Raw genomic sequence first — 25,564 nt, 5'->3', positions numbered from 1 at the left:
TCGATGTTTGGTGATTTTGCTAGAGGTAGGAACAACTCCTGATGGTGTTCCAAATATTCTATTCGAAGGAAGTTACGAAGGCCTCAACAATGATCAAATAATTGGGTGGTCTTCCCGCCCTGGTATGGGACACTACCGATGGTTGAGAGGCCCTATCAATCATCTTCGAAGAGAACAGAGATCAGAGTATGTGGCAAATACAATTCGTCGCATCATAGATTTCCTCAATATATGATGACCGCTCCTCGTGGAACTCGTCTCTAGAAGGGGGGGTAATGTCACGGCCATAATCATGTAAGCTAATAATTACATATAGAAATAGGTAGAAATAAGTAAAAGTAGATAAAAGTAAGTTAATTCTATAATATTTAATATAGAAGCTTCCTAGAAACTTCTTAGACGCTGCTTTGACTTCATAGGTGTCTTTAATTGACTTTTTGGATTAGAAACATGGTCAACAAGTTGGCCATGTGCCACACATATTGTTAGCTTGAAGATCAAGCTAACTATGTGGCCCACATGTAGAAAAACTTGCCTTGTAAGTCAAGGCATGTATCCTACAAAGTCAACACATATTGGAGGTCCTATAGAATGTCGCCACGTAGCCCCTAGTTAGATAGTATATATAGAAACAAGAGTGAAGGCTTCTTCACTCTTGTCAACTCTTTTCTTGCTTCTAGTCTAGTTTCAAGGGTCTCTAGTTTTCTTGTCTTTTGGCAATAGCCATTCTAGTTTCTCTTTTCAATATACATACTTATTATTCATATTTTGTTACTTTTCTTTGAGTGAAGGCTTACTCGTCTGAACTGTTTTTTCATCGAGTTCTTGTCCTTGACAGATTTGGATATTTTTCATGTAAGACAATATTTTGAGTAATGTTTTATTAGTCAATAAATTCATTCAATATTTTTGCAATATATAGAATATATTTGTAAAAGAACAAAATCAACATGAGAGAACATGAGAATTTGATAAGATTTAGCAAGAAATATAAGCATAATGATTCACCTATCAAATTATGTAGTTTAAATAATGAATTCATTAATTTGAAGAACCTCTTGAGTTTTTAATTAGATGTTTAGAAACTCTCTAATATTTATAAAAGAGAAGAAATTAGTGAACCTTAATCTCTTGAGACTTCTTCCACAAGACCTTCACACATGGCTTTGATTTTTTACAAATAAGAATGATGTTAATTACTATTATTATATTATATTAAAATATATATATATATATATATATATATATATTATTTCCAAATTTTACTACAAATTAGATTGCATCACTTACTTTTTTGATTATCTAAACATCAACATAAAGGTGTTGTTGCATTTAAGCATTTGATTCATCATTAGTAATTACTTGTTTGCAGAAGTGCAACAATATCATATGCTATATAAAACTTTAGAAGTATGAACTTGAAAATGTCAAGTCTTCAACAATTAGGATTTAGTAGAAACATCTTTTCTTAAGCTTATTCTATTAATGAATAATCTTGAAACTGGACTAAATTCTCTCTAAGATCTAAAATCCTTCTAATATAGCAACATAAATTCCATCACAATATAAAACAGAGCAGATCACAACAAAACTAAACAGGAATAAATAGAATAGAATAATAAAAGGTAAAACAAAGAAAAAAAATAGAATAAAATAAAATAAAAAACAAACAAACAAACAAAACAAAATGAAACAAAAAAAAATTCAACTTTATTGAGAAAAAGAGACCAAAGCTATATCTAATCAAATATCCAAATGGTCTTGGTCAATCCTATTTATATTTTTTTCAATCATCTTAGAACTTTTTAGAATACTCCTAATAATAGGCCCTACCAAGATAACCACCCCTTCTAAAAGGTCTAGAGGTGGATCCTACTTATATAACTATCTTAAGTTTTTTTAGAATGTTCCATAGTGGATCCTATATGTACCATCAATCTAGCCCCAATTCTAGAAACTTCTTAAAAATGGCTCCAACTACTTATTTCTATGCTTCAACAATACAAATATCTTATCCATACTCTATTATAATTAATCTTCCTCCACTTATATAAAATGTCTTCATTTTTTTTCTGATAGTATTTCTAAATTATTTTTTAATAATAGGTGAGGTTTTATGTAGGTTCTCACATTCCATCAAGAAAATCAAAAATTTGGTCAAGAAGATCATATATGCATGGAATTGGATATGCATTCTTGACAATCTACTTATTGAAGCCTTGATAGTCAATGCAAAGCCAAAGTCCACCATCATTTTTGGATACAAAGAGTACAGATGTTCTTCATAGTGACATATTTTTTCAATGAGGCCCTTGTCTAAGAGTTTGTCTAATATCTTTTGTAGCTCTTCCAATTCATTTGGTTTTAGGCAATAAATTGATCGATTTGCCGATTTGGCTCCAAGCAGTAGTTCTATTTGAAAGGAGGCACCTTGATTAAGTTGCACACTATTGTGTTGAAAAGTAATATAATATGTAAAAATAATATGAAATATTATAAAATTTTAAATTATAATTAAAAATAAAATAGAATAAAAATAAAAATAAAAAATAAATATAATAAAATAATTATCTTATTTGTTTAAGTTTATAGTTTAAATTTTGTAATCAAAGATAGAAGTTGTGGATTTTTTAGTAAGAAGTTAAGAGAGGCTTTGGAGTCAAAGATATAATATTTTAACTTCTAGGACATCTTATGTGAAAGGATAAGATGAGTGATAGAAGACTTTATTCCCATTGGTTGAAAGTCATGTCAAATAGGCTTCAAGATGTTATCTAAGACGACACTGGAATTTGAAACCACTTTAAGGCAATCCTTTTTGGACAAGGTAGACCTTTTGAGGGAAGGCGACTCATTTGAAGTTTGGATTTTGGATTCAAAAAGCTTGTGTTTTGGGCTAGAATTTGGATGAAATAAATGTATGATTTGGAGTTGTAATAGAAGAAAATATGATTGTTTGAAGTTAGGATGTGATTTTAGTACCTACTATTATTCATTGAAGCATATAGAGAGTTATAAGAAAGATTTGAAGAATCCAAAAGAGAGATTAAAAAGCTAACTTAAAGAGTTACATTCTATATGAAGAAATAGATACATTACAATTTAGAACAAAAGAAGGAGAGCTATTGGAAGTTAGTGTTAAAAACTAGGATTTGTAAGTAAGTTGTTTTTAATAGAGGTTTTGGATTTTACCATATCTTGAGTTTTTAGATGAATTTTTAGCTCAAAATTTCCATAAGTATAGATGACTATGTTAAAAAGTTGTATATAAAAATTTTATGGAATTTAAGCATTGGATTTTTGAGATATGATGAAATTAGTACATAGATACTTAGAATTGAAATGTTTAGTATTTGCTAGAGATTGGGCAATATCCAAAGACTTATAATGAATTTATAGTTGAATTTTTGTATGTAGGTAGTCAAGGATATAAGTTAACTTGTGGAGAATTTTATGTCCAACTAGACAATTAGATTAGAAGTAATTGAGTAATATATATAGAAGAAATCCCCATTGGAGTAGAAGTGATTTTAGGATATCTAGTCACATCTTAGGTACTCTTGTGCATCCTAGACTTGTGTGTTTGATGTAATTGTCTTCTTGAAGACAAGCTATAAATCATATTTGTGTTTTATAATCCTACAACTTATACTTTATCATCCTTTTAAGTAGCCTTGTTTTTATTGTGCAATTTAATTCTATTGCCTTCAAAGATTCCTGATGCATGTCTACAACAAAATGTGTGTATATTCAATATATGTACTCCAAAATAAATAAGTAAATAAATAAATAAATAAATAAATATGTGAATAAAGCTTTCTATCTTGAATTAGATATAGTTTATGTATTTAAAAGGTTATTTGTAGCTATTTTTTCTTAAACCATATATCCTCAATAAATTATAAAACAAGGAGAGGGTTCTGAGGAGAGGATAGGACCTTCATTAGGAATTATACAAGGTTCCAGCTGCACGGTCCCTATTGTAGCTGGACGAATCCGTTTTCCGACATGTTGTCTTCTTTGACCGTCGTACCCCTCATTTTATAGTTGCGTCGTTTCTTTGGACAATATTGAGCAGTGTGCTTAGGTTCTCCACAATATAAACATAATCCTTCTTGACGATGACGAATCTTTTCTTGCTCAGTTAGGGATTTAAAACGTACCGCGTCAATTTACATGTCTTCTACTTCTAAATGTACGTTTGGCAAAGATGTTGATGTTGCCATTGAGTAATAACATTGAGGTTCCCGTGAATGATTCTCGGATCAAAATTTGAAAAGTCGATTATCATATTTTACTGCAAAATCCATTGCTTGACTCAAAGTTTGAGGATCAGGTAAGTTGAGCATCAATTTCTTTACTTCGTATTGCAATCCATAAAGAAATTGACTGATGAGTGCAGCATCATCCCACTTCATGTCAATTGCAAGTTGTCAAAATTGTGAAGCATACACTGTTACTGAGCAATTTTCTTGTCGTAAAATTTGGATCTTATTTGTTGCAACACAAGTTGCATCATGTTCACCATACATAGATCGAAACTCTGCCAAAAAAGCTTCCAAATTGTCCAATATTGGATTTCGTTGTTCAAGAAAAGATAAAAACCACGATAATGCAGAACCAGAAAGTAGAGTGCCAATAAACCTGACTTGTGATCCTGGAGTTGGATAGCTTTGCGGTTGAAGTTCAATTGCCAATTGTACTTGATTGATGAACCCTTGAAACTTTGATCTCGTACCATCAAATTTCTCAGGTAAGACAATTCTTGGTTCTCTAGTGCTTATAGGGTGTTGTACAATTGGAGAAGAAACGTGATTTGTTGTAGATGTTGAAGCAGCTCCGATCATCTCTATATCCCCACTTTCTGCTATTCTTGTTCTTTCCTGTGTTGGTGAATTGAGTTGATGCATCGCAAGCATTAACTCCCTCATTTGCTCTTGCATTTGTGCCATTGCACTCTTCATTTCAACAAGCTCTGCCATAATGACACTAAGAAGAAAAAAAATTTTGATACTGCTCAAGACAAAAGAAAAGAAAGACTTGATAACAAAGAAGATACTAAGAACAATATCAGTTTAGAAGTGGGTAATCCGCAAACTTCTAATATGCTTATGCCTTGTCAAGAGAAAAGGGTAATCCACTCTTACTTAAGAAAAACAAAGCTCTGATATTGTAAGTACACTATTGTCAATCTGTCAAGGACAAGAACTCGATGAAAAAATAGTTCAGACAAGTAAGCCTTCACTCAAAGAAAAATAACAAAATATGAATAATAAGTATGTATATTGAAAAGAGAAACTAGAATGGCTATTGCCAAAAGACAAGAAAACTAGAGACCCTTGAAACTAGACTAGAAGCAAGAAAGGAGTTGACAAGAGTGAAGAAGCCTTCACTCTTGTCTCTATATATACTATCTAACTAGGGGCTACATGGCGGCGTTCTATAGGACCTTCAATATGTGTTGACTTTGTAGGACACATGCCTTGACTTACAAGACAAGTTTTTCTACGTGTGGGCCACATAGTTAGCTTGATCTTCAAGCTAACAACATGTGTGGCACATGGCCAACTTGTTGACCATGTTTCTAATCCAAAAAATCAATTAAAGACACCTATGAAGTCAAAGCAGCATCTAGGAAGTTTCTAGGAAGCTTCTATATTAAATATTATAGAATTAACTTACTTTTATCTACTTTTACTTACTTCTACCTATTTCTATATGTAATTATTAGCTTACATGATTATGGCCATGACAATACTCTACAAAGCCATTATAGAGCTTCTCATAATATAAGCCTAAGAAAACAAATCAAAATTATTTCAATAAAAAACTACTTAGAATAAAGGCTTAAAATTGATTTCTATGAAAGCTTTCACTTGTGATTTCCAAATCTATATCGACTTTCACATGTGAGAGGGGATAGTCTATCAAGTCATGCTCATTCTTGGAATCAACAACAAGTTTGAGTATAGATTGTTTAATGGTCAAATTAAGGCTAGCCCTGGCAAGAAAGAAGATGTCTTCAATAGCTTGCTATGAAGACTCTTTCTATGTTGGATGACTAAGCATTAAGATTTTGACCAAATTTTCTTTTTTTTTGCATAGACTCCATCATAGTAGGAAACAAATTAATTTCCAAAGTTGCAAAAGAAGGAGGTCTAGTATGCTCCGGACTAAAGGATATGATATATTGATATAAGAAGAAGGAATAATTATATTTTATGTGTTGCAAGATAAGATTGTTCTTTTGAAGTTCTTTCAAAAGACATTATTTATTAGATGTTAAAAAATAATTGGTCAATCTATGAATCCAAACGATATTATATTATAGTAGCAAGTTCTACGAGGAGTAATTATCATACGTTGAAAAAAATCTAAGATGCAACAAATTGTGTTTGTCACATACTCTAATCTTTATTTTCTTAAAATATAGTTGATAGGTCTTCTTAGTCATTGATAGTACTTTATATTAGGACAAAAAAACCACCCTATTATTTGATTGTTTTTGAAGCCTTCATAACTCCCTTTAAATAAAATATTTAAAATACTATCAAGAGTTATTCTTACTTTTAATAAAATCACCAAGTATTAAAAATCTCTTTCAAGGTTGTCATACTAAATATGTTGTATTTCACCATCTATTTGAAAAAGGATATTTTTTTTTTAAAGATCTTCATTTTTATTATATTATCTTGAAGGTTGTGATAATCATAATATCTTGTTCAATAAATTAATAAGTAATAACTGTAGAATTAAATCAGTTGGTTGTTGATTCTTGATTTCTTTAGTATCACAAATACACAAAAGTTATAAACAAGAATAGAATGCTATCTTTCTTGGATCTTATTTCTTTTTTAGCAAAGATTTGCTATTCTTCATCTTAATATTGGTAGATGCTGTTGATGCAAATTTTCAACCCTCTTAATTGACTCTCATATATACAAAACAACAGAGATAATATACAAAGATTATAGATATAATCATTTATTAGATTTTATTTCTGTTGTTTTGTAAATAAATTCAATCAAGTATATCCTTTGATTGTCTTATTTGTGATATTAAGAATAATTCTTCTATATGTCATGATATTTCTAAGTTTGAATTTAAAAATAATCTATTCTATTTCAAGGAAAACTTATATATTCTAAAAGATGAGACATAATTCTAAATTTATCAAATTCATGATAACTTTTCAGTTGTATAATATTTTAGATACAATAAGACTTTAAACTTAATCTCAAGAGATTTTTGGTGGCTTCAAATGTGGAAAGAAATCAAAGACTAGGTACAATCATATGATGTTTGTTTAAGATAATAATTCTTTGTTATTGATCTTATAGACTTCTATAATTGCTACATATATCAAAACAATCACAGCCTTTTGTTTCTATGGATTTTATCACAAATCTTTTAATCTCAAGTTCATATAATTTTATATTAATGATAGAAGATTGTTTCACTAAGATATAATATTTTGCACCATGTATAAAATCTATCATAAGTAAAAAAATAACAAAATTATTCTTTAAATATCTATATTACTATGATGGATTGTCAACAAATATTATATCAAATAGAAGGATCAAATTTATATAAAGGTTTTGAAGTTAAAAAAAATATATATCTTTGTCTTTTTATTTTTAAATTGATAGAGAAATAAAATAGATGAAATAATTTTTGAAGCAATATTTGAGATATACTATTAATTACTATTAAGAAAATTAGACAAAAAAAAAAAAAAAAAAAAAAAAAAAAAAAAAAAATACCATTGGTAAAGTTTTTTTTTATAATAATACAATATATTTTTATACTTAATTTTTTTTAATGCTAACTATAATTATCATCTATAAATTAATATTTTTGAATTTTTAAAAATTAATAATCTTACATCAAAAGATTTAACAAATTGTCTATTAGAACTACATACAACATTAAAGGTACAACTAAAGGAGGCTTAATAATGACAAAAGACCAATGTAGATGCCTATTGCAAAAAATAATTTTGATTCTATGTTGGCAATAAAGTATGATTACTTCATTTTAATATCCAAATTAGTTTTTTTATGATAAGTTGAATTACTATAAACTTAAAGTATTTTTTGTTATTAGTTATATATTAATTATATTAGATTATATTTCTGATAATAATGTACAAAAATCGAAAACATGAATCAAAGCCATTGGCATATACTTACAAAGGACAATTATAAGATGTTATATTTATAATAAAATAAAAAAATATTCACAATATCTTTTTAGACTTTTAAAATTAATATTTATTTTTTTTTAATTAGTATATTATAATATCATTAAATCTAAAAAATATATCATTTATAATTAAAAGTTAAATCAACTTTCTAATCAACTACATCATTGAATTTTTTGGTAATTTTAAAATATAATTAATTCAAGTTTTATTCAAATTCAAGTTATATTATCTATAAAATTAAATTTTAAAATTTTTTATTAGAATATTTTGAAATTAATATAATTTTTAAATATAAATAGTTTAAGATCTATAAAGATCCTTAAATATATATATAAAAAATATATAATCTTTATGTTGAAAAATTTTCAAAAGTTGATACTTTTTAATTTTAATTTTTTAAAAATATCTCACAAAGTTGGCTAGATTAAGCCATTTTAATTTTAAAAATTAAGTGGTTACAAAATATATTCATATATCTATTAAAATATCATTAAATCTAATTGTAGCATCCTTTTAAAACTTATTAATGCCTATTTTATCTTGATGTTATCAAATTATCTATGCTTATATTTAGTAATTGTCGAACAAGTCGGAAGTAGATTTCTAACTGACACTCTAGAGGTAAAAGTCTTAAGATTTTGACTTTACAAAATCTCCTTGTAAATTTCTATGTTTTATCAAAATTTTATTTAAAAGACATTCAAACTTAAATTTTACTTTTGTAACTCCATCTATATTTTTATAATCACCTTCAAACTATAATAAGAAGAAATAATAAGAAAACAATGTATATTCTTATCAAGTAAGAATACATAAAATTTAATCCTAATAAAAGCTAATATTCGTAATTAATCACTATAAATTAATTTTAAAAAATCTCTTATTCTATAAAGAGTGTAAATATAAAAGAAATTCAATGCTCAGTTCTATAATTATAAACAAATCCTTACAAAAGCTCATCCTACAAAATCTAATGTCACGAACATACTCATGTAAGCTAGTAATTACATATATAAATAGGTGGAAGTAAGTAAAAGTAGGTAAAAGTAAGTTAATTCTATAGTATTTAATATAGAAGCTTCTTAGAAGCTTCATAGACATTGCTTTGACTTTATAGGTATCTTTAATTGACTTTTTGGATTAGAAACGTGGTCAACAAGTTAGCCATGTGCCACACATGTTGTTAGCTTTAAGATCAAGCAATCTATCTGGCCCACACATAGAAAAACTTGCCTTGTAAGTCAAGGCATGTGTCCTACAAAGTCAACACATATTGGATGTCTTATAGAACGTCGCCATGTAGCCCTTAGTTAGATAGTATATATAGAGACAAGAGTGAAGCCTTCTTCACTCTTGTCAACTCCTTTCTTGCTTCCAGTCTAGTTTCAAGGGTCTCTAGTTTTCTTGTCTTTTGGCAATAGCCATTCTAGTTTCTCTTTCAATATGCATACTTATTTATTTATATTTTGTTACCTTTCTTTGAGTGAAGGCTCACTTGTTTGAATTGCTTTTTCATCGAGTTCTTGTCCTTGACATCTAATTATAAAACTTGACTAGCAAGGAATATCAAGTTAAGTGGATTTCTTCTAATATGCTTTCAAATTTTAAAATAAAAATTTTAATAAATGAGATGATATATATATATATATATATATATAATAAAAACTATCATAGATAATTAAAATTAGATTTATATATTAAATATACAACTTTGACATGATTTGGCTCTTGACCCCACATCATATGAAAAATCACTTAAACATCTCAAATAAGACTTTTTTATAAGTTAAAAAAAATAATATTAAATTATAAAATATAGATAATACTTTCTTGTTAACTTTGATGCTTCCATTATATACATATTTGGTTACCAATTTATTATTTGAAAAGTACACAACAAAGTTAGAACAGAAAATTTATCTTCTTTTATTTAATGAGATAAGAAAAATATAAAATAATGATGATTTTAAGTTTAACACATTGTTTGTGAAAGGCTTTATAATAGGCAAAAGAAACAATAAAAGAATAGTCTAAATTCAAACAAAAGCTTATTTTTATATATAAATTCTTATTTATAAAATTAAATATATGAATAATTTAGACCTTTGTAATTTAATCTAATTAGTTTTGGTGGTGTAGAGGTCACATAGGATGTAGCAATATTGATTAGAGATATAGTATTAATATTTTTTTCTCTCTCTCTTTCTATATATATATACATGTATAAATTTTAAAGTAAGTAGTACAAGTCTCTACAAATTTAAGTATATATAATTTAATATACCTTCAATAAAATCAACAAAAACTTATCAATGCTTGTCTAGTAATAGTTTCTAAATGCATAATATTTACAAAACTATACCTTCTAAGAATGTACTTTCTTTTAAAGTTAATACTTTAGAATTAAAAAACCACACAAGAACATTTTTTTTTCTTACTTATGTGCACCTTAAGCATAGAAGTGCACTTAAATTGACTCAACAATACACTTCTATGCTTTAGGTGTATTTTGTAGTCTAATATTTAATTCCAATATTATTCTAAAAATAGAAAATTAAGAAAATTATTTTTATTTTTAGAAATTAAATAAAATTTTAAAAATTAAATAAGATAAAAATAATTTAATAATTTTTGATGTAAGAATTTTTAAAAAATAAAATAAAATAAAATAAAAAATTATAACTTGTATTTTTATAAAACATTCAATGTATTTTTGTCAACTACTTCTCTTTTTTAAAGAAAATAAAGTAAAAAATGTGCAAAATATATATATATATATATATATATATATATATATTATCAGCTTGTTATCTAACAAATCACATGGGATGTATCAATTGAAAATGTAGTATTAATAATTTCTCTCTTTCTCTCTCTCTCTCTCTATATATATATATATATATTAAAAAATATTTTGTATAATAATTCAATAAAGGCATTGATACATATAATTAAAAAAATATAAAACATCTGAGATGTTTTATATTTTCAAGAACGAAATATAATAACAAAAAAACACATTATAAATTAAAGCATTAGAAATTAGAAAATGAAGTGGGTTAGAAATTATAATAATCTTACAAATTTTTCAAAGATAGAATATTCATCAGTTTACAAGCTTAAGCATTCTTCAACAAAATAGAATAGTAAAATTAATCAATGATTTTTTTTTGAAAACATAAAGAGTATATAAAACAATATTAAGCTAAAAAGTACATATGAATTATTATTTTTAATAATAATGATATTTTTGTGAACTTATTTCTATCTACTATTATTCAATATAAGCCATATGAAAAATTTAGAGTGATATGCATAAGAATTTTTCAAGGTTTATCTTTTTAGATATCTAATTTAAGTTGAGATTTAATACAAAAATAATAAAACTTGAATTATGAGGTTAAAAAATGCATCTTCATAGATTAAAGAAAATTTGCAAAAAAAATACAAAACTTAAGATTTAAGCAAAAATCAAATAATTGTGAGTAAATATGTAAATTTTGATTAAAAAAAATTATGTTGAATGATGGTGTCCATGTTAAAAGAAGAACAATCAAAATTACATTTGATATTTTTAAGGTAGAGGTTCTGATTTTTTCGAAACTTAAAATTTCTTATAGAAAATCTTAGATTCCAATTTATTTGAAATAGTTGATATAAAAAGATAGAACAAGTTATAAATTATAAAAATCACAATTTTTTTAAATAATATTTTCTATAACTACATAAAGTAGTGAGTCTTATGCATTTCAAAAAACCATATGAGATTGAAAGATCAACGTAAATAAAAGACATCAATAAACAAAAGTGTCTTTGTATAAATCATATATAAGACTTGGTGTGATTATCTAAAGACAATTAGTTTAAAATAGATGTACAAAATATAACTGTTAAAAAAGTAGTAACAATATATAATACAGGGTAAATAATTTATATATATGTATATATATATATATATATATATGTTTTAAGGAAAGGTTTAATTTTAGCAAAAAAATAATTATTTAATTGAAATTTCTTGTATTTGTATGTTGTTAGCAACACTTGCACAACATAACATAAAATTAAAATAAGTAGATTTTGTTATTTTTATTTAACATAGATAGCTAAAAAGAACACTGGCATGTATTAAGACTAAGTACATGAAAGACAATTGACTTTATAGACTACACTGTATACCTACAACATTTGATTTTTTAATGGTGAAGAATCATTAAACTATATTTTTGTATTCTTTTGTCTTTTAATATTCAAAGTGTCTTTATTTGTCTTTACTTTCTTATCATCATCACGTTTAAACTTATTGAAAACTAAAAGTATTCCTGTTGTTGCATAAATATAATAACGTCTTAATATCTATCATAGTATTCAAAAATTTATATTATAATCTTGATATTATATTTCTATTAAAATTTTCAAAACCATGATGCTCAAATTATTTCACCCAATGACATATATCTCTAATAGTATACTTTAAGTTAGTATTATATATAGATAGATAGATAGATAGATACACATCTTGGCATTGCAAAGTTTATAACCAACACATCTTCTTTTTGTAAAAGTATTATTAATTCTTCTAAATTTAGTACTGAAAGACATTGATTAACAACTATACTATGGCCTGTGTTTTTTCAAGCCAATTTTTTGTTTCTTTTTCACAACAGAAGTGAGATAATTTGCTAGTAAAAGCAACTTGCTGCCATTGATTGCATATACCAAAAAAATAATAATAAACAAATAAATAAATAAAATTGCAGTGCAGTGGCCCAAAATGTATGCCTTGAAACCTACAAAAAAGTAAATGAACACCTTAAACCCTTTAAGAAATCAACACTGAAGCCTACAATTGCCAAATTGAGCAACCAGTTTGCATTCCCAATTTTATCTGAATCTCATCAAAATCATGGATATCTAGAAATTGGAATTGCCACAATTACACTTGCATGTGGGAAAAATTCAAAGCAGTGCATTCAAACTAACTAAAACCAATTCAAGCAAATGGTTTGTTTTGAAACAATCTCTAAAATTCACATCAAGATACAAAAAAAATTCAAAATTCAAAATTCAAATAAAACCCCACCGATATCAGAAGGAGATTGCTTACATGGATGATAATAAATCATGTGGAAAACATGAGCACCAAAAGTTTGTGGATTTTTTTGCATTCAATAAATCTATGCAAATTGAATTGGTGCTCAAAGAATCCAAGTAAGTGGGCTTAGTCCATTGGGCACACACAAGTGACAAAAAAGTTGTATTTGGCTACTACTAAACCATGGGCTACTTGTGGATTGGATGATTGGGCACAAAGATGAACTTCCACAAAACAAAACCTTTGTGAAATGGAAAGAATCCTAATTTTTTAATTTATTTTTTCTTTTGCTAAACTAACGCATATGTTTACAAGGAGAGGATAATAAGGCCATGTGAAAAGAATTCAACAAAACATCCCCATAACTTTGAAAGAAGGGATGCTTTTTCCCTTGGAAAATGGCACATGCTTGGGGGTGAAACCATGTAACAAAGGGAATGTTTGCTTCTTTTCTTTTTAATGCATTCAATCAACTTTGTCTAAAAATCTACTTGGAAACTTCCCAAATATTGTCATAATTCATTGTGAACCACTCATTAGCCTAAAAACAAAACAAAGAATAACTATCTTGTTGATTGGCAACCAAAACATATGATGTAATACAGAGCTTTGTTTCTGGTTTATTTGTTTATTTTATATCATTTTTAAAATCAAAGATAAATGTTTAGAAATTACCAGCAAAAAATTAGGCTGCTTGTAACATTTAAAAACGTTTTCCATTTGGTTGTGTGATATTTGTTTTTTTGGTATATTTATTGGTTTTGTTGTTCTCTTTTGTCAAGTTCCTTACATTCACTTGTAAGATGTTTTCAAAAATTAAGACATTAATAGTTAACAACAGAAAATTTTATGTGTATTTTAAGTGTATGATATAGTCTTACAAATAAACAAAGTCTTAGATTGTAACATTGTTTTTGCAATCCTCAAGTACATCTATAATTCAGTGACCACATTAAATACCAATTATATGACATTTTGTTAGAAAAAGCTTGGAAGCAATATGTATTCATGATCAGCATGTAAATTATTCAAAAAGAGTGTTTCCTTTTTTTCTTTTTTTGTTTTTGTCATTGTTTGTTTATTTTCTGGATTAATTACCGAAATCAGTTGTACAAATGCAGCAAATAACTTGAAACAATTGCAAGGATAATATCTGAACTTTGATTTTTACATATATAGAAATGTGATAATTTACATCGTAACTCATACCAATTAAACATCAAAAATCCTCAACAAGGACACAAATACACTGTCAATCTCACACTAATTTAAAACTATCATCACATGGGACTTCATGAAACCTCACGTTGTGAAGACACACCACTCTAACTAAATATACATACCCTCTAACTAACCGACTATACATATATCCACAACAATGAATACAAAACACAGTTCGCATTAATTAAAAAATAGTTACAGCACAGAAAAACCAGCCTACTTTAAAGGCGAAAGAAGCAAAAGCAGGATAAAGTGATAACCCCATTAATAGCAACAACACAGTCACTTTACACTAGAATCAAGGCTCAAAAAAATGCCTGTAAAGCAAAGCAAAACAAATATCTAATCCTTTATTTATTTATTAATTTATTCTTCAGCATCCATGTTTGTTTGCATTGGGCTCTTAGGGGCCCACCAGACAAGCCCTAAAAACCATATTTTTATACACTACCCACAAAAAAACCAATTTGTTTCCATACCCGAAGTCAAAGATTAACATAACAATGCAGTATGTATACTATATATGTATATATATATATATAAACATACAATTTATAATGTATTTATAAAATATATTTAAAACATATACAATTTACACTATATCTATAAAACATCTCTTATATAAAACAGTTCAAGAGATAATCCAACTGAATAAACCAAACACTTAGCTGCATAGTAAAGACAAAGCAAAAACTCAACTCAAGATCAACTCAAGATCAAAATTTGCACGTTGTTGCTATAGATTTCCGAGAGTAGCACTGCAAGATCACTAGGTGTGAAGCTCAAAAGCTTTCCATTGTAATTTTCAGTAATTATTTGTCATGGCCAACAACACGGGTTTCCACTACTTATATATATATATATATATATATATATAATTCCACCATGAGTGGGTAAGAGTGGAAGAATGTGCCCCCCTTTATATGTGAAGGCAGCTTTTGTATTCGTCGTCGTCGTCGTTGTCGCGTTGCTCGCGGTGTGGACTGATGAGGAGCTTCGAGCGTGCGCGGCGTGGATTCCAAACCCACAAAACGGCCTTCCTCTGGGTAACGACCAGGGAGACGGAGAGCTCGTGGAAAAGGTGCGTGATGGGATTGCGGATGGCCACCAACACCACCTCTTCTTTGTTTGTTGTCTCGCAGCGCAGCTCAGCGTTGGATCTGGTTGGTCGGGCTGTCTTTTGCGATAATGTTGCTAAGTCCCTCGGCTCTGGCTACAACTGGAGCTATCGCAACGACTGACTGCACGAGTAGTGATCAGATAGATTGCCACGCCTCCTCGTCCTCTATCTATCTCGGGAATTGTTGTTGTTGTTGCCTGTGGATGGCTAGATGATTGAGTGGATTCTTCTCATATCCATCGCGGTTCGAGTGCAGGTCAACTGGTGATGGTTTCGTGACAGAAGAAGCGTGCGGCTAGAGCCGGCGTTACGGGGAGGTGGATGAGTGTCATGAATTTTTGAGTTAGTGGGTGTGATGTAGATTGTTGGAGAAGGAGTTGGGATTGCTGAAGAGACGAGAAGAGTGGAGTGTGATAGACGATGGTGCAGACAACGGTTAGCTCGTCGCCCAGAGGAAGACAGCCCGTGCAGGGGCAGTTGTTGCAGGATTTGGAGGCGCTGAATCAGGCGTTGTATTATGCAGGACAGAGCAAAGGTGATGGCAGAGCAGTGGTGAGGAGGGAGACGGTGGAGAGCGATCGTAGCGAAGAGTTGAGGAGGTCGCCTCAGGCGTCAATTAAAGGCGCCAGTGGTTACTTGCTGGATATGGGCCTGATGGCAGAGGTTGCGAAGGAAAGGAATGAAAGTCCGAGGGGGCGTAGTAAAAACTCCCCCGTGGCGAGCAACATTCGTGGACTCAAGGATAGTAATGCGGATGTCAGGAAGAAGGTGGAAGTTTCAGCCGAGAAGAAGAAGGGAATGTGGGGATGGAAGCCGTTCCAATCCATCGCACATGTAGGACAGAAGAAATACAATTGTCTGTTCACGGTTTATGTGCATGGGATTGAAGGCTTGCCTGCCTCCATGAACGGTCTCCGGCTGGCAGTTTCTTTCTCAAAGAGAGATGACGCTGGTATCCAGACCACGCCCGTTAGGGTTTTCCGAGGGCACGCAGAATTTCAAGAGACGCTTCGCATAAGGAGCTCTATACATGGGGCCAAAAATGGTTCAAAGGGGATGAAGTGGGAGTCGAAGCTGTTTACACTCTCTGTAATTGCACTCGAAGCTGATGAGCTGAATCTCGGGAAACATAAATTGGACCTCACTAGATTGTTGCCAGAGACGATGGAGGATGATGACGACGACAACAAGCGGGGATCTTGGACGACAAGTTTCAAGCTCTCAGGGAAGGCCCAAGCTGCTACTCTAGTCGTCACTTTCGGATGTGAGTTCCAGAGGGAAGATTCACACAATTCCTCCAGAACACCAAGCTCCAAATTCGGAGAATCGCCAGTCTTGCGAGCTTCGCGATCTTTCAGTAGTTCTCCTACTTCTAGTCATGCATCGCCATCTCGATACACCTCCGAGGGCTATCACTCTCCTTCATCGTCAGAACATCGAGCAGACCATCATGAAATGGAGCGTTTGAATCTAGGTAAAGCATGTTCTCCCCTATGGTACTGTTGAAAGAGACCTGCATTCATATTCTAATGCCGAGACTACCGGGGCTGCACACACGCGCACACTAACATGACGAGCCGGATGAGAACGTTCGCATAGGTAGAGGGGAAGAGGAAGTGGGGGAAAAGAAAGGTGAGTCATAACTTCCAGTTGTTGATAAAGGGGTTGAAGTAAGCTTGTCGGTGGACAATGCCTTCAGTAGAATTTGTGATGCCTCCGAATGAAAGCATGAAACAGACAGAAAGGAAAACAGACAGCACGAAACGTCACTGTGTTCTCTGACGTCAAACTGTATGATGTGAACGCGTCTCAAGAAGCAGTGGGTCAATATGAAGAAGGTACGCAGTCACAATTTAACAGTTATAATTCCACCGTCTTGCGCTGACTCTCTCAGCGAAAACAAGTGAACCTGACGTGTGCTGCTTGAGTTTAGGGGACATGTCCCTCGATTCGTACCTACTCTTACCGCGCCTTCTACGACAGTAGAGCAGACCGTCTTGGAATGTCATCGTGAATGACTTTTGCCGGACGGCATTCGCTTACGAATTTGATGCTGGGTTTGGGGCAGATTCAGTGCCTTCCGTGTAATTCACACCTAGATGAATGACTGGTGGTTGGCAAGGCAACGTGACAGTTATGTTTGTTGAAACAAATCCTAAAAGACTCATGTGAAACGTGTACAGATGCGAAGGAAGTTTCACCTAGAGCTGCAAGAAATGTTCCGACTCAGGCGAAGGTAGTCGAGAGACGGGCTACTTATGACAAGGATTCTCGCACTGCCATGCATACATCAAGACCAATTGACGACGAACAAGAAGTGGAAGAGCTTCTGGCCGCTCTGGGTGGAGTGGCGCAGGAGTCGGATGAGAAAGAGGATATGACGGAGAAAGAACTTCTCTCTTTGCTCCCTGGTGGAGGTGAGTTGGATTCGAGAGAACCACTCAACCAGGCTCCAGTATCAGATGATGAATTTGACCCTGTTGAGGGTGAATTTCTCAGCCTTCTGGCAAGTGAAACACGACCATCACCTGCCAGTGAACAGGCATCTTCTCGCACTTTGTTGTCGAAGCAGTCTGAAAGGCAGGCCTCTACTGATGGCGGTTTGGGGATAAATATGAAAATGCCAGTGTTACCATCTTCTATTGATAGGTCTGAGGTTCCAGACTTCTCTCTAGATGGTGTATCCACTCGCCGTAGTCCCGGTCCTAAACCTACCAAAATATCTCTCAATATACGCATGCAACCAAAGAAGGAAAACAACTCAGGTGAGTTTGCTTGATTCGAATACATATTGCAGTTCACTAGACATCGAGGAGTATCTTTTTTTTTTTTTTCTTCCTTAGGTCCTACAGTAGATTTTCGGGAGTTCGATTGGTTGTGGTTGTGATTGTATTGTTTGCTCCATCTTACCTGATAAAGGAACGTATTATCACATTACCGTATCTTAAATCAGCCGATGTGAGGTATTTTTTTTTGCGTGAATTGTTTCAAACGCAGCTACTGAATGCTAGCTTAGGCTTGTCGACAGCATACGCGTCGATAACCAGTGAGGGTCTGATCATGTGTGCAGATTGGGGTGGTGGGGAAGATGTTGAATTAGCCTCTATCGTTGAAGCTGCCGAATCAGAACTTGAAAAGGCAACTCAAACAATGCGCAGTAAGAACAAAGTCAAAATGCTCGAAGATGCAGAGACCGAGGCTCTCATGCAAGAGTGGGGTTTAAACAAGAAATCGTTTGAGGGGTCTCGTCGGACCTCGCTTACGAATGAAACTGGCAACCCCTACGCCATGGTGTCGTATGACCCTCCTCCTTTGGGCTATGGTCTTGGTTCCGAGGTTCCCACCCGAGGCGGGGGTTCTTTGAGGTCGATGAGCCCCCTGAATTTTCAGGAAGCCAGCGGCAGCAACCTCGTCATGCAGGTGTCCAAACCTGTTGTAGTACCTATGGATAGCGGAGCCAACTCCTTGGCTGTTTTACAACGGATGGCAGCAGTGGGCATGGATGGAATGACGAATCAGGCCATGTTGACAATGCCCTTGGATGATATCACAGGAAAGAGTGTGGAGCAAATCGCAAGTGAAGGGCTTGTTTCCTTTCAAGGAACTCGACAGGGCCAAGAACAACTTGGGTTAGTTCTCTTTTTTCATGCACTTTACCGCCTTGTATTACCAGCCTTTGCTTTAAACGGGGACGATCGAGAGGCTCATACACAGATCTGTTAAATTGAAGGTAACCGAGAAGTCGTGTCATTGACGTCTGTTTAGTTCAGTATTCTTGATAACTGCTGATGGAAGTCATGAAGAGGAAAACGATGTCTGACTGCGGAGACTTGTTGATCGTCCCTTTTGAATGTTGTTCAACCTAAACTTCTTACTCATCAAGCTCGTTTGCCTCTCAACTTCTCAGTTTTGCAATGGGTCTTATGCAGGTATGCATCTTCAGAGGGCGTGCATGCCCGACTTAATTTGGAGTATACTTCAGATACTCACCGCAACTATGGCGGATCATCTGCCTACTCACTGTCGAGGACACCCGGTCGTCGCGCCAGTCTTGGAGGGCCGCCTCCCTCAGCAAGGCGAAGAAGCAGTTCCGTTCAGAGTGAGGACGCGTACATGTCTTTGGAGGACCTGGCACCCATGGCGATGCAAAAGCTGGAACCGTTAACTCTAGACGGCCTGAAGATTCAATTAGACATGGCTGAAGAGGAAGCACCGTATGTGGTGCAACCCCGTCCTTGGGAAAGGTCTTCCATAGACAGCTATAGCAGGACACAGAGAAGCAGAAAGTCTCTCGACGATGCAGCAGCGAACAAGAGGATCTTAGAAGGAGGGCGTGCAGATAATTCCGGAGCGTTGGACGATGATGACTTCTCGATGGCCATTTCCTTGGACGAATGGATGAGACTGGATGCCGGTGTGGTTGACGAGGACGACGGCAACGCGATGGCATTAGTTGCCGCTCATCATGCTGCTCACGGGGACATTGTGCCCAGCCAACAGAAGAACCGTAACCAAGGAGGGAGGCAGAATGAACACGGGTCAGACGATACCCAAGGGTTCATGGGTAATACCATCACGCTAGCTATGCTAGTGCAGCTGCGGGACCCTCTCCGGAATTTCGAGCCTGTCGGAGCACCTATGATGGCTCTTGTACAAGCGGAGAGAGTCGTAGTTCCCCCCATGCCCAAATTGAAGTTCGGCAGACGGGTTTCCCTCACCGGCAACCACGAAGGTTTCGACGATGAGGAGACCCGTCCTAAGAAACCCAGTTTCAAAATCAAAGAAATAACTGTAGCAGGACTGAAAGTTAGTGATGAACCATCCAGTGACAACAAGAACCCAGTGGAGTGGGGCACGCCGAAACAGTTGCAATCAGGCTCTCGTTGGCTTCTTGCCAGCGGGATAGCGAAGGGTTCCAAGATCTCATTCCTGAAGTCGAAGACCATAATGTCGAGCGGCGACGCAAGTATCACCACCAGTGGCACCAGCAATGCCTTGTCTGTTCCAGCTCCCACCAAAACTTCCAGCAGCTCCTCCTTGCGAGACTCATTGTGGAGTATTTCTGCCAAACTTGGTAACAGGTGGGGCGCACCGTCTGCTTCCAAAGTCCGAAACCCAGACGTCGCCATGACCAAGAGTCGTTGGTTCAGTAAGAAGAAGTAGCAGCGTGTGCTTACTGTCAGTTCTTCTCCCAAGTTTTTTACGCAACTCACGTTCTGTCTTAGGAGATTCTGTGTGCATACAGTGCTATACTAATCCCGATCCCATAGCATGTTAGCAACGAAGCCCACCGCATGCTTCACACCCAGGTGCCATTACAGTGAACGCCGTGGTCGCCCTATGCAGTGTACACCATCTTTTGTATGCTATTTCTCGAGAGCAGCAAATGCTAAACGTATTGACGTTTTTCTCTCTGAAGAAATGAGCTCTCATGACTTGAATAACTGATGACCTGAATCCCTGAAGACTTGTATCTCTTCACTGGCATCGCTCGGCAACGATCTGGAATCGTTCAGCTTTCTACAGAGATCTGCTGCGCGACCACAAGTTTCTGATTCAAAACTAGATGAGAGGGACCAACGACCCTGTTCGATCGCATTTAGAGTGTGAGTGGTCACAATGGGTGGTTGTAGATCCGAGCTTATCTCGCCGGCGGGGATACGTGACGCAGATACATGACGTACCGACAAGTTATCTTTGTCGTTCGTTCGTTCGTTCATTCATCCGTCGTCTGTTCGTTTCATTCTATCTTACTCTTTTTTCTTTTGGTTAATACTGTTTTAATTCTAAACAACAATGACATTGTTGTTGTATGGACCATGAAAATATCTTTCAGAATTTGCTCAATATGTGAGTCATGTTTTTTGCTCGATAATAAGTTTTAAAAATGTATGATAATTATTAATTAAAAACAAATATTATAGAGATTGAAAAAAGCTGTCAATCAACTTCAGTCTTGGGAAAAATTCAATAATTTGTATAGAATGTAAATAACTCACGAAATGCTGTTATTATTGACTGTGATAATATTTCATGATTGCATCTTTATATAGTGATATATCTATTTGAAGATTTCGTTAATACAGTCTACCATTGCGAAAAAAAAAAAAAAAAAAAAATCATAAATTTAAACTATGACAAGCCAACAGTTTTTCCACCAAGTCTCAACATCTTTGATGATTAAATTTAAGAGCAATAAATATTATAAGACAGTGCTTTCGAAACATTGAAAAACTACCAAATGTTGGTATAAAATTTCAATAACCTTTTTTAAACGATATCTCATACAAGATAAATTTGTCTACATGGAAATAATTTTAAAAATCCAATTATCCAAAGTTAGAAACTTAGTTTTATATATTTATTCGTTTATAAGTATTGCACAATTTTCTTCAACAAAACGTTTTACTTCTTAATTAATTTCAATGCACAATGTTTTGTACAAGATGTTGTATGTCACAACAAAAGAGGAATAATAATTTCATTTACTTATGGGTAGAATTAACGACAGAATTTCATACATTAATAATTCATCGCCGAGAAATATATTAAAATCAAATTCTTGAAACTTACCATCTAAGAAAATTACCAAGGAAAGAAATAGTATCAACCATGCTCATTCAAATTTTCATATAATGAGACTTACAAAATAACTACACAGAAATCAATTTTAAAATGTTGATGCTGGTCTGTATGTGACTAGCTTGGGTTTAATTACTCATAATAGACACGTCATATATTTTCTTTATAGTTGGTCTGACAATCGGATGTGAAGCTGCCAGACTTTGTCAACATTCATGTTGATAACTGGAAATATACATCAATTCAACGATTTGTAAATTGATATATAATCATGATTCAATAAAATTAAGTGAGTATGTGATCAAAACAGCTCTCCATGTATGATAAATAAATAATTAATTAAACAAAAGCTCTCAAAAGAACAGTTCATGAGGCTCCGTCTATAACCAATACATGGTTTGTGAAAATCATGTGACATTTTCCCAGTGCGCTATTTTTTATAAAAAAAGAGCAAGACAAAGACCATTGTCTTCTGAGCACGGAAGATTTGGTGGACCAGAAGTCAATTCCTCTACACTGGAGGCCAACGATTAAAATCACCACACAATGGGTGCAGCCCACGCTTTCACAAAACCATACATCCCGTAATCGAAGAAAAGGTGGTCTGAGCTACTGAACTACATGATGAAATAACCTACATTGTTTTTCATTACCTTCACCCATTCAATAAGCAAATATTATGTACACCCTGCTAGTGCTCAAGACTACCTTACAAGATACACCTGTGCAGGCCTCTTTCCCCGAGTCATTGTGAGACATAAACAATCCTAAATCAACGTTAGGCTCTGTGAAGTTGATCCTCGCTTTTATAATGTACCCCCACCTACTTGAATGTCGAAACTCAAAAGAAATATTGAACAGGTTTACGAAAGTCCTGACAATCAACGTAGAGAGCCGATGATCTAGCAATGAGACTGGAGTAAACACGAAATGCAGCAGTAAGATGACCGACAGAAGATACTACCATCCTAGAAAAGGTTGTGACAGAAGAGCTCCAGAGAGGAGGAAAACCTGATGTAATGACCTGTAGCACATCTGTTGCTCATCTCCAGCACATCATTAGTTCTGCACCTACTCGCTTCAAGCGAGATACCGATACAATTTTCGGTCTACGCGATCTCTTTCCAAGAACTCCCTCTCAATTAAAGACTCGATGCGCTTCTTGATCACAGCAGGATTGGGCATAAAGCGAGCTTGGAGCTGCTTCGTTACCTCGCTAATAATGTTATTGTGGTCAAGGAGACGTCTTGACTTCATGATTCTCACAATAGCTGCTTCGATTTGAGGCTTCCTATCTTCCTCGACCTTTTGACGTGTCTCTTGCTTCTCAGGTTCACTCTCCTTCTGAGCCACGACGGTGCTTATTTTGACTTTGTAAAACTTGCTAGAGAACTTGTCATTAAATACAAAAACGTCGTCCTCGCTTATATCCTTGCTCATGGGTTCCTTTCTCAACACATTCTTCCCTTTCACACATGCCAACGATTGCAGACTCCTCTTCAGATCCAGTGCTGGTATATCAGTTGCTTGCTCAATCTCCTTATACGTAAGACGGTCAGCCTGATTGAAAAGATACAAAATGCACATCTGGTACGTAGATACATTCAGCTCGTGTTTATTTCCATCCCCAAATGTGGCCTTCAAATCTGCAGTACCCATGTTTGTTTGCCATGTCAAACGCCGACCTGTATGGGTTGATAAATAGTACATCTTGAATTTGTCGCACATTGCTAGAATCTCCGTTGGCATGTTACAGCGGGCACCTGACTGAGTTGGCCATGAACCAGTGGTCAGTACTTGCACAGTAAGGGTAGGCCCCTCGTTCCCTTCAGTACCAGCCGATGTTGCATTGAATCCCTGCATGGTATCCCGAGATGTCTTCATGTCCGTGAACATCCCCTCCAGTTTCGACGTGAACTGATATCCACATTCCGTCTTCAGCTTCACAATAAGACTACGCTCTGCATCATCCGACACAGTCCTGCCAGACAGCAACCTCTTTGCCAGGTGCTGTTTGTAATACTTCTCGAACACATCTTTCTCTTGCAAATACCGGAACAACATCATTACCTTATCCAATACCAACTCCACGTCCTCTTCACTCACACCTTTTAATCCCTTCCTCAATTTGTCGTCTACAAATAAGGAAATAAACTCAGGTGATCGAATATTCAAATTGATGAAATATTCGAACGAGGAATTCAGAGCGTTCTGAAACATCTTGTCATTGTTGAAGGACTGCTGAATGATCCTATCGTACTTGTCTTTTTCGTCAAGTAGGCGCTGAACGAACTCAACTGGATCTTTCAGCCTTTCCGGATCAGTAACAAGCTGTCTTCCCGTCTCACGTAGGTGGGCAGTCATGAGCTCCCTCATTGTTTGCAAACCAGTGGAAATTCGACGGAACAGACTGTACATCCTTCCTAGATCATCGTACTTATCGTCGATCAACATGGAAATTAGACCAGAATTCTCCATCTCCACCAAAAGTTTCATGCGGTTCCCAATAACCTCCCTCTCCACAACTTGTGTTATCTTTGCCTCACTTTTGGAATCTAGGTAATGTGCTACTCTTTCGATTTCCTCATTCAACCGCTTCTCAGCTTTGCGCAGATAATCTGGGCAGTCACTAGTCTCAATGAGCTGCTGAGATTCCAACCTGTAAAAATCAGATGCTGCATCCAAAAATGGTCTTTCAAAATCTTCTTGATATACGTTAGTCCCTAACTCGACAAGCATCTTCGTAATGTTCCGCATAAGGCCTCGGTTGATTACTTCTCCTGTCCGCTCTCTGTGCACAAGGTCTAACAGTGTACGCAAGAGCCGATCCCGTATCTTCGGTGACCTCACAATGTGATCTCGCCACAGATTCAAACCTAACTCATGCACTGGGGTCTTGTTGAAATTGTTCACAAATGTCCTATCCATGTACATCAATATATCTCGGATCATCTGAAGAGACTTGTTATGCTCACGCCACTTCACATCCAACTCTTCCAAAAACAAACCCCCTTGAGCTGCTTCAACAATTCGAGCTATCTCCCGCAAATGCTGCGTCATTGTCGTCACAACTCCTGAGTAGAGTTTCTCTCCATACTTGTGGAGCACCATGTTGTACGCATTCCTGAACATTTTGAAATCCCAATTCATGATTGATGGGATACTAAATTAGTCACGTGAAGTATCGAATATATACAATTAATTTCATAGATCATCACCAAATGAGGGTTGAAACAAAACTCCACCTTAGAGTACCACAGCCCACAAACCAAGGATAGTCGGTGCAAACGAAGATCCAAGCAAGTATCGAAAGTGCAGACAAATTCTGCAACTCCTC

At 34.1% G+C, this 25,564-nt stretch overlaps 2 protein-coding genes across 3 annotated transcripts in view; one reads left to right on the top strand and one right to left on the bottom strand.

The window, feature by feature from the left end:
* Positions 1–15,466: 15,466 nt before the first annotated feature.
* Positions 15,467–21,492, top strand: LOC112288517 (protein PLASTID MOVEMENT IMPAIRED 1-RELATED 1). Its single transcript, XM_024532749.3, has 5 exons — positions 15,467–15,606; positions 15,902–17,119; positions 17,829–18,410; positions 18,716–19,274; positions 19,575–21,492. Exons 2-5 carry the CDS (start codon positions 16,066–16,068, stop codon positions 20,806–20,808), a joined length of 3,429 nt encoding a protein of 1,142 aa, XP_024388517.1. The 5' UTR covers positions 15,467–15,606; positions 15,902–16,065; the 3' UTR covers positions 20,809–21,492.
* A 1,054-nt stretch (positions 21,493–22,546) lies between these two features.
* LOC112288520 (cullin-3A) overlaps positions 22,547–25,564 on the bottom strand; it is a 5,171-nt gene continuing 2,153 nt past the window's right edge. For both annotated transcript variants that reach the window (XM_024532756.3, XM_073537078.2), the window contains exon 3: positions 22,547–25,351. In XM_024532756.3, the coding sequence (XP_024388524.1) occupies positions 23,308–25,351 (2,044 nt within the window). In that variant the 3' untranslated portion in view covers positions 22,547–23,307. The remainder of the gene's footprint in view (positions 25,352–25,564) is intronic.

The sequence above is a fragment of the Physcomitrium patens genome, chromosome 11 (genome assembly GCF_059467195.1).
Source record: "Physcomitrium patens ecotype Gransden chromosome 11, ASM5946719v1, whole genome shotgun sequence".
NCBI classification, from domain to species: domain Eukaryota; kingdom Viridiplantae; phylum Streptophyta; class Bryopsida; order Funariales; family Funariaceae; genus Physcomitrium; species Physcomitrium patens.
The sequence above is the reverse complement of the archived record's forward strand: the minus strand, read 5'-3'. Positions and strand labels throughout refer to the sequence as shown.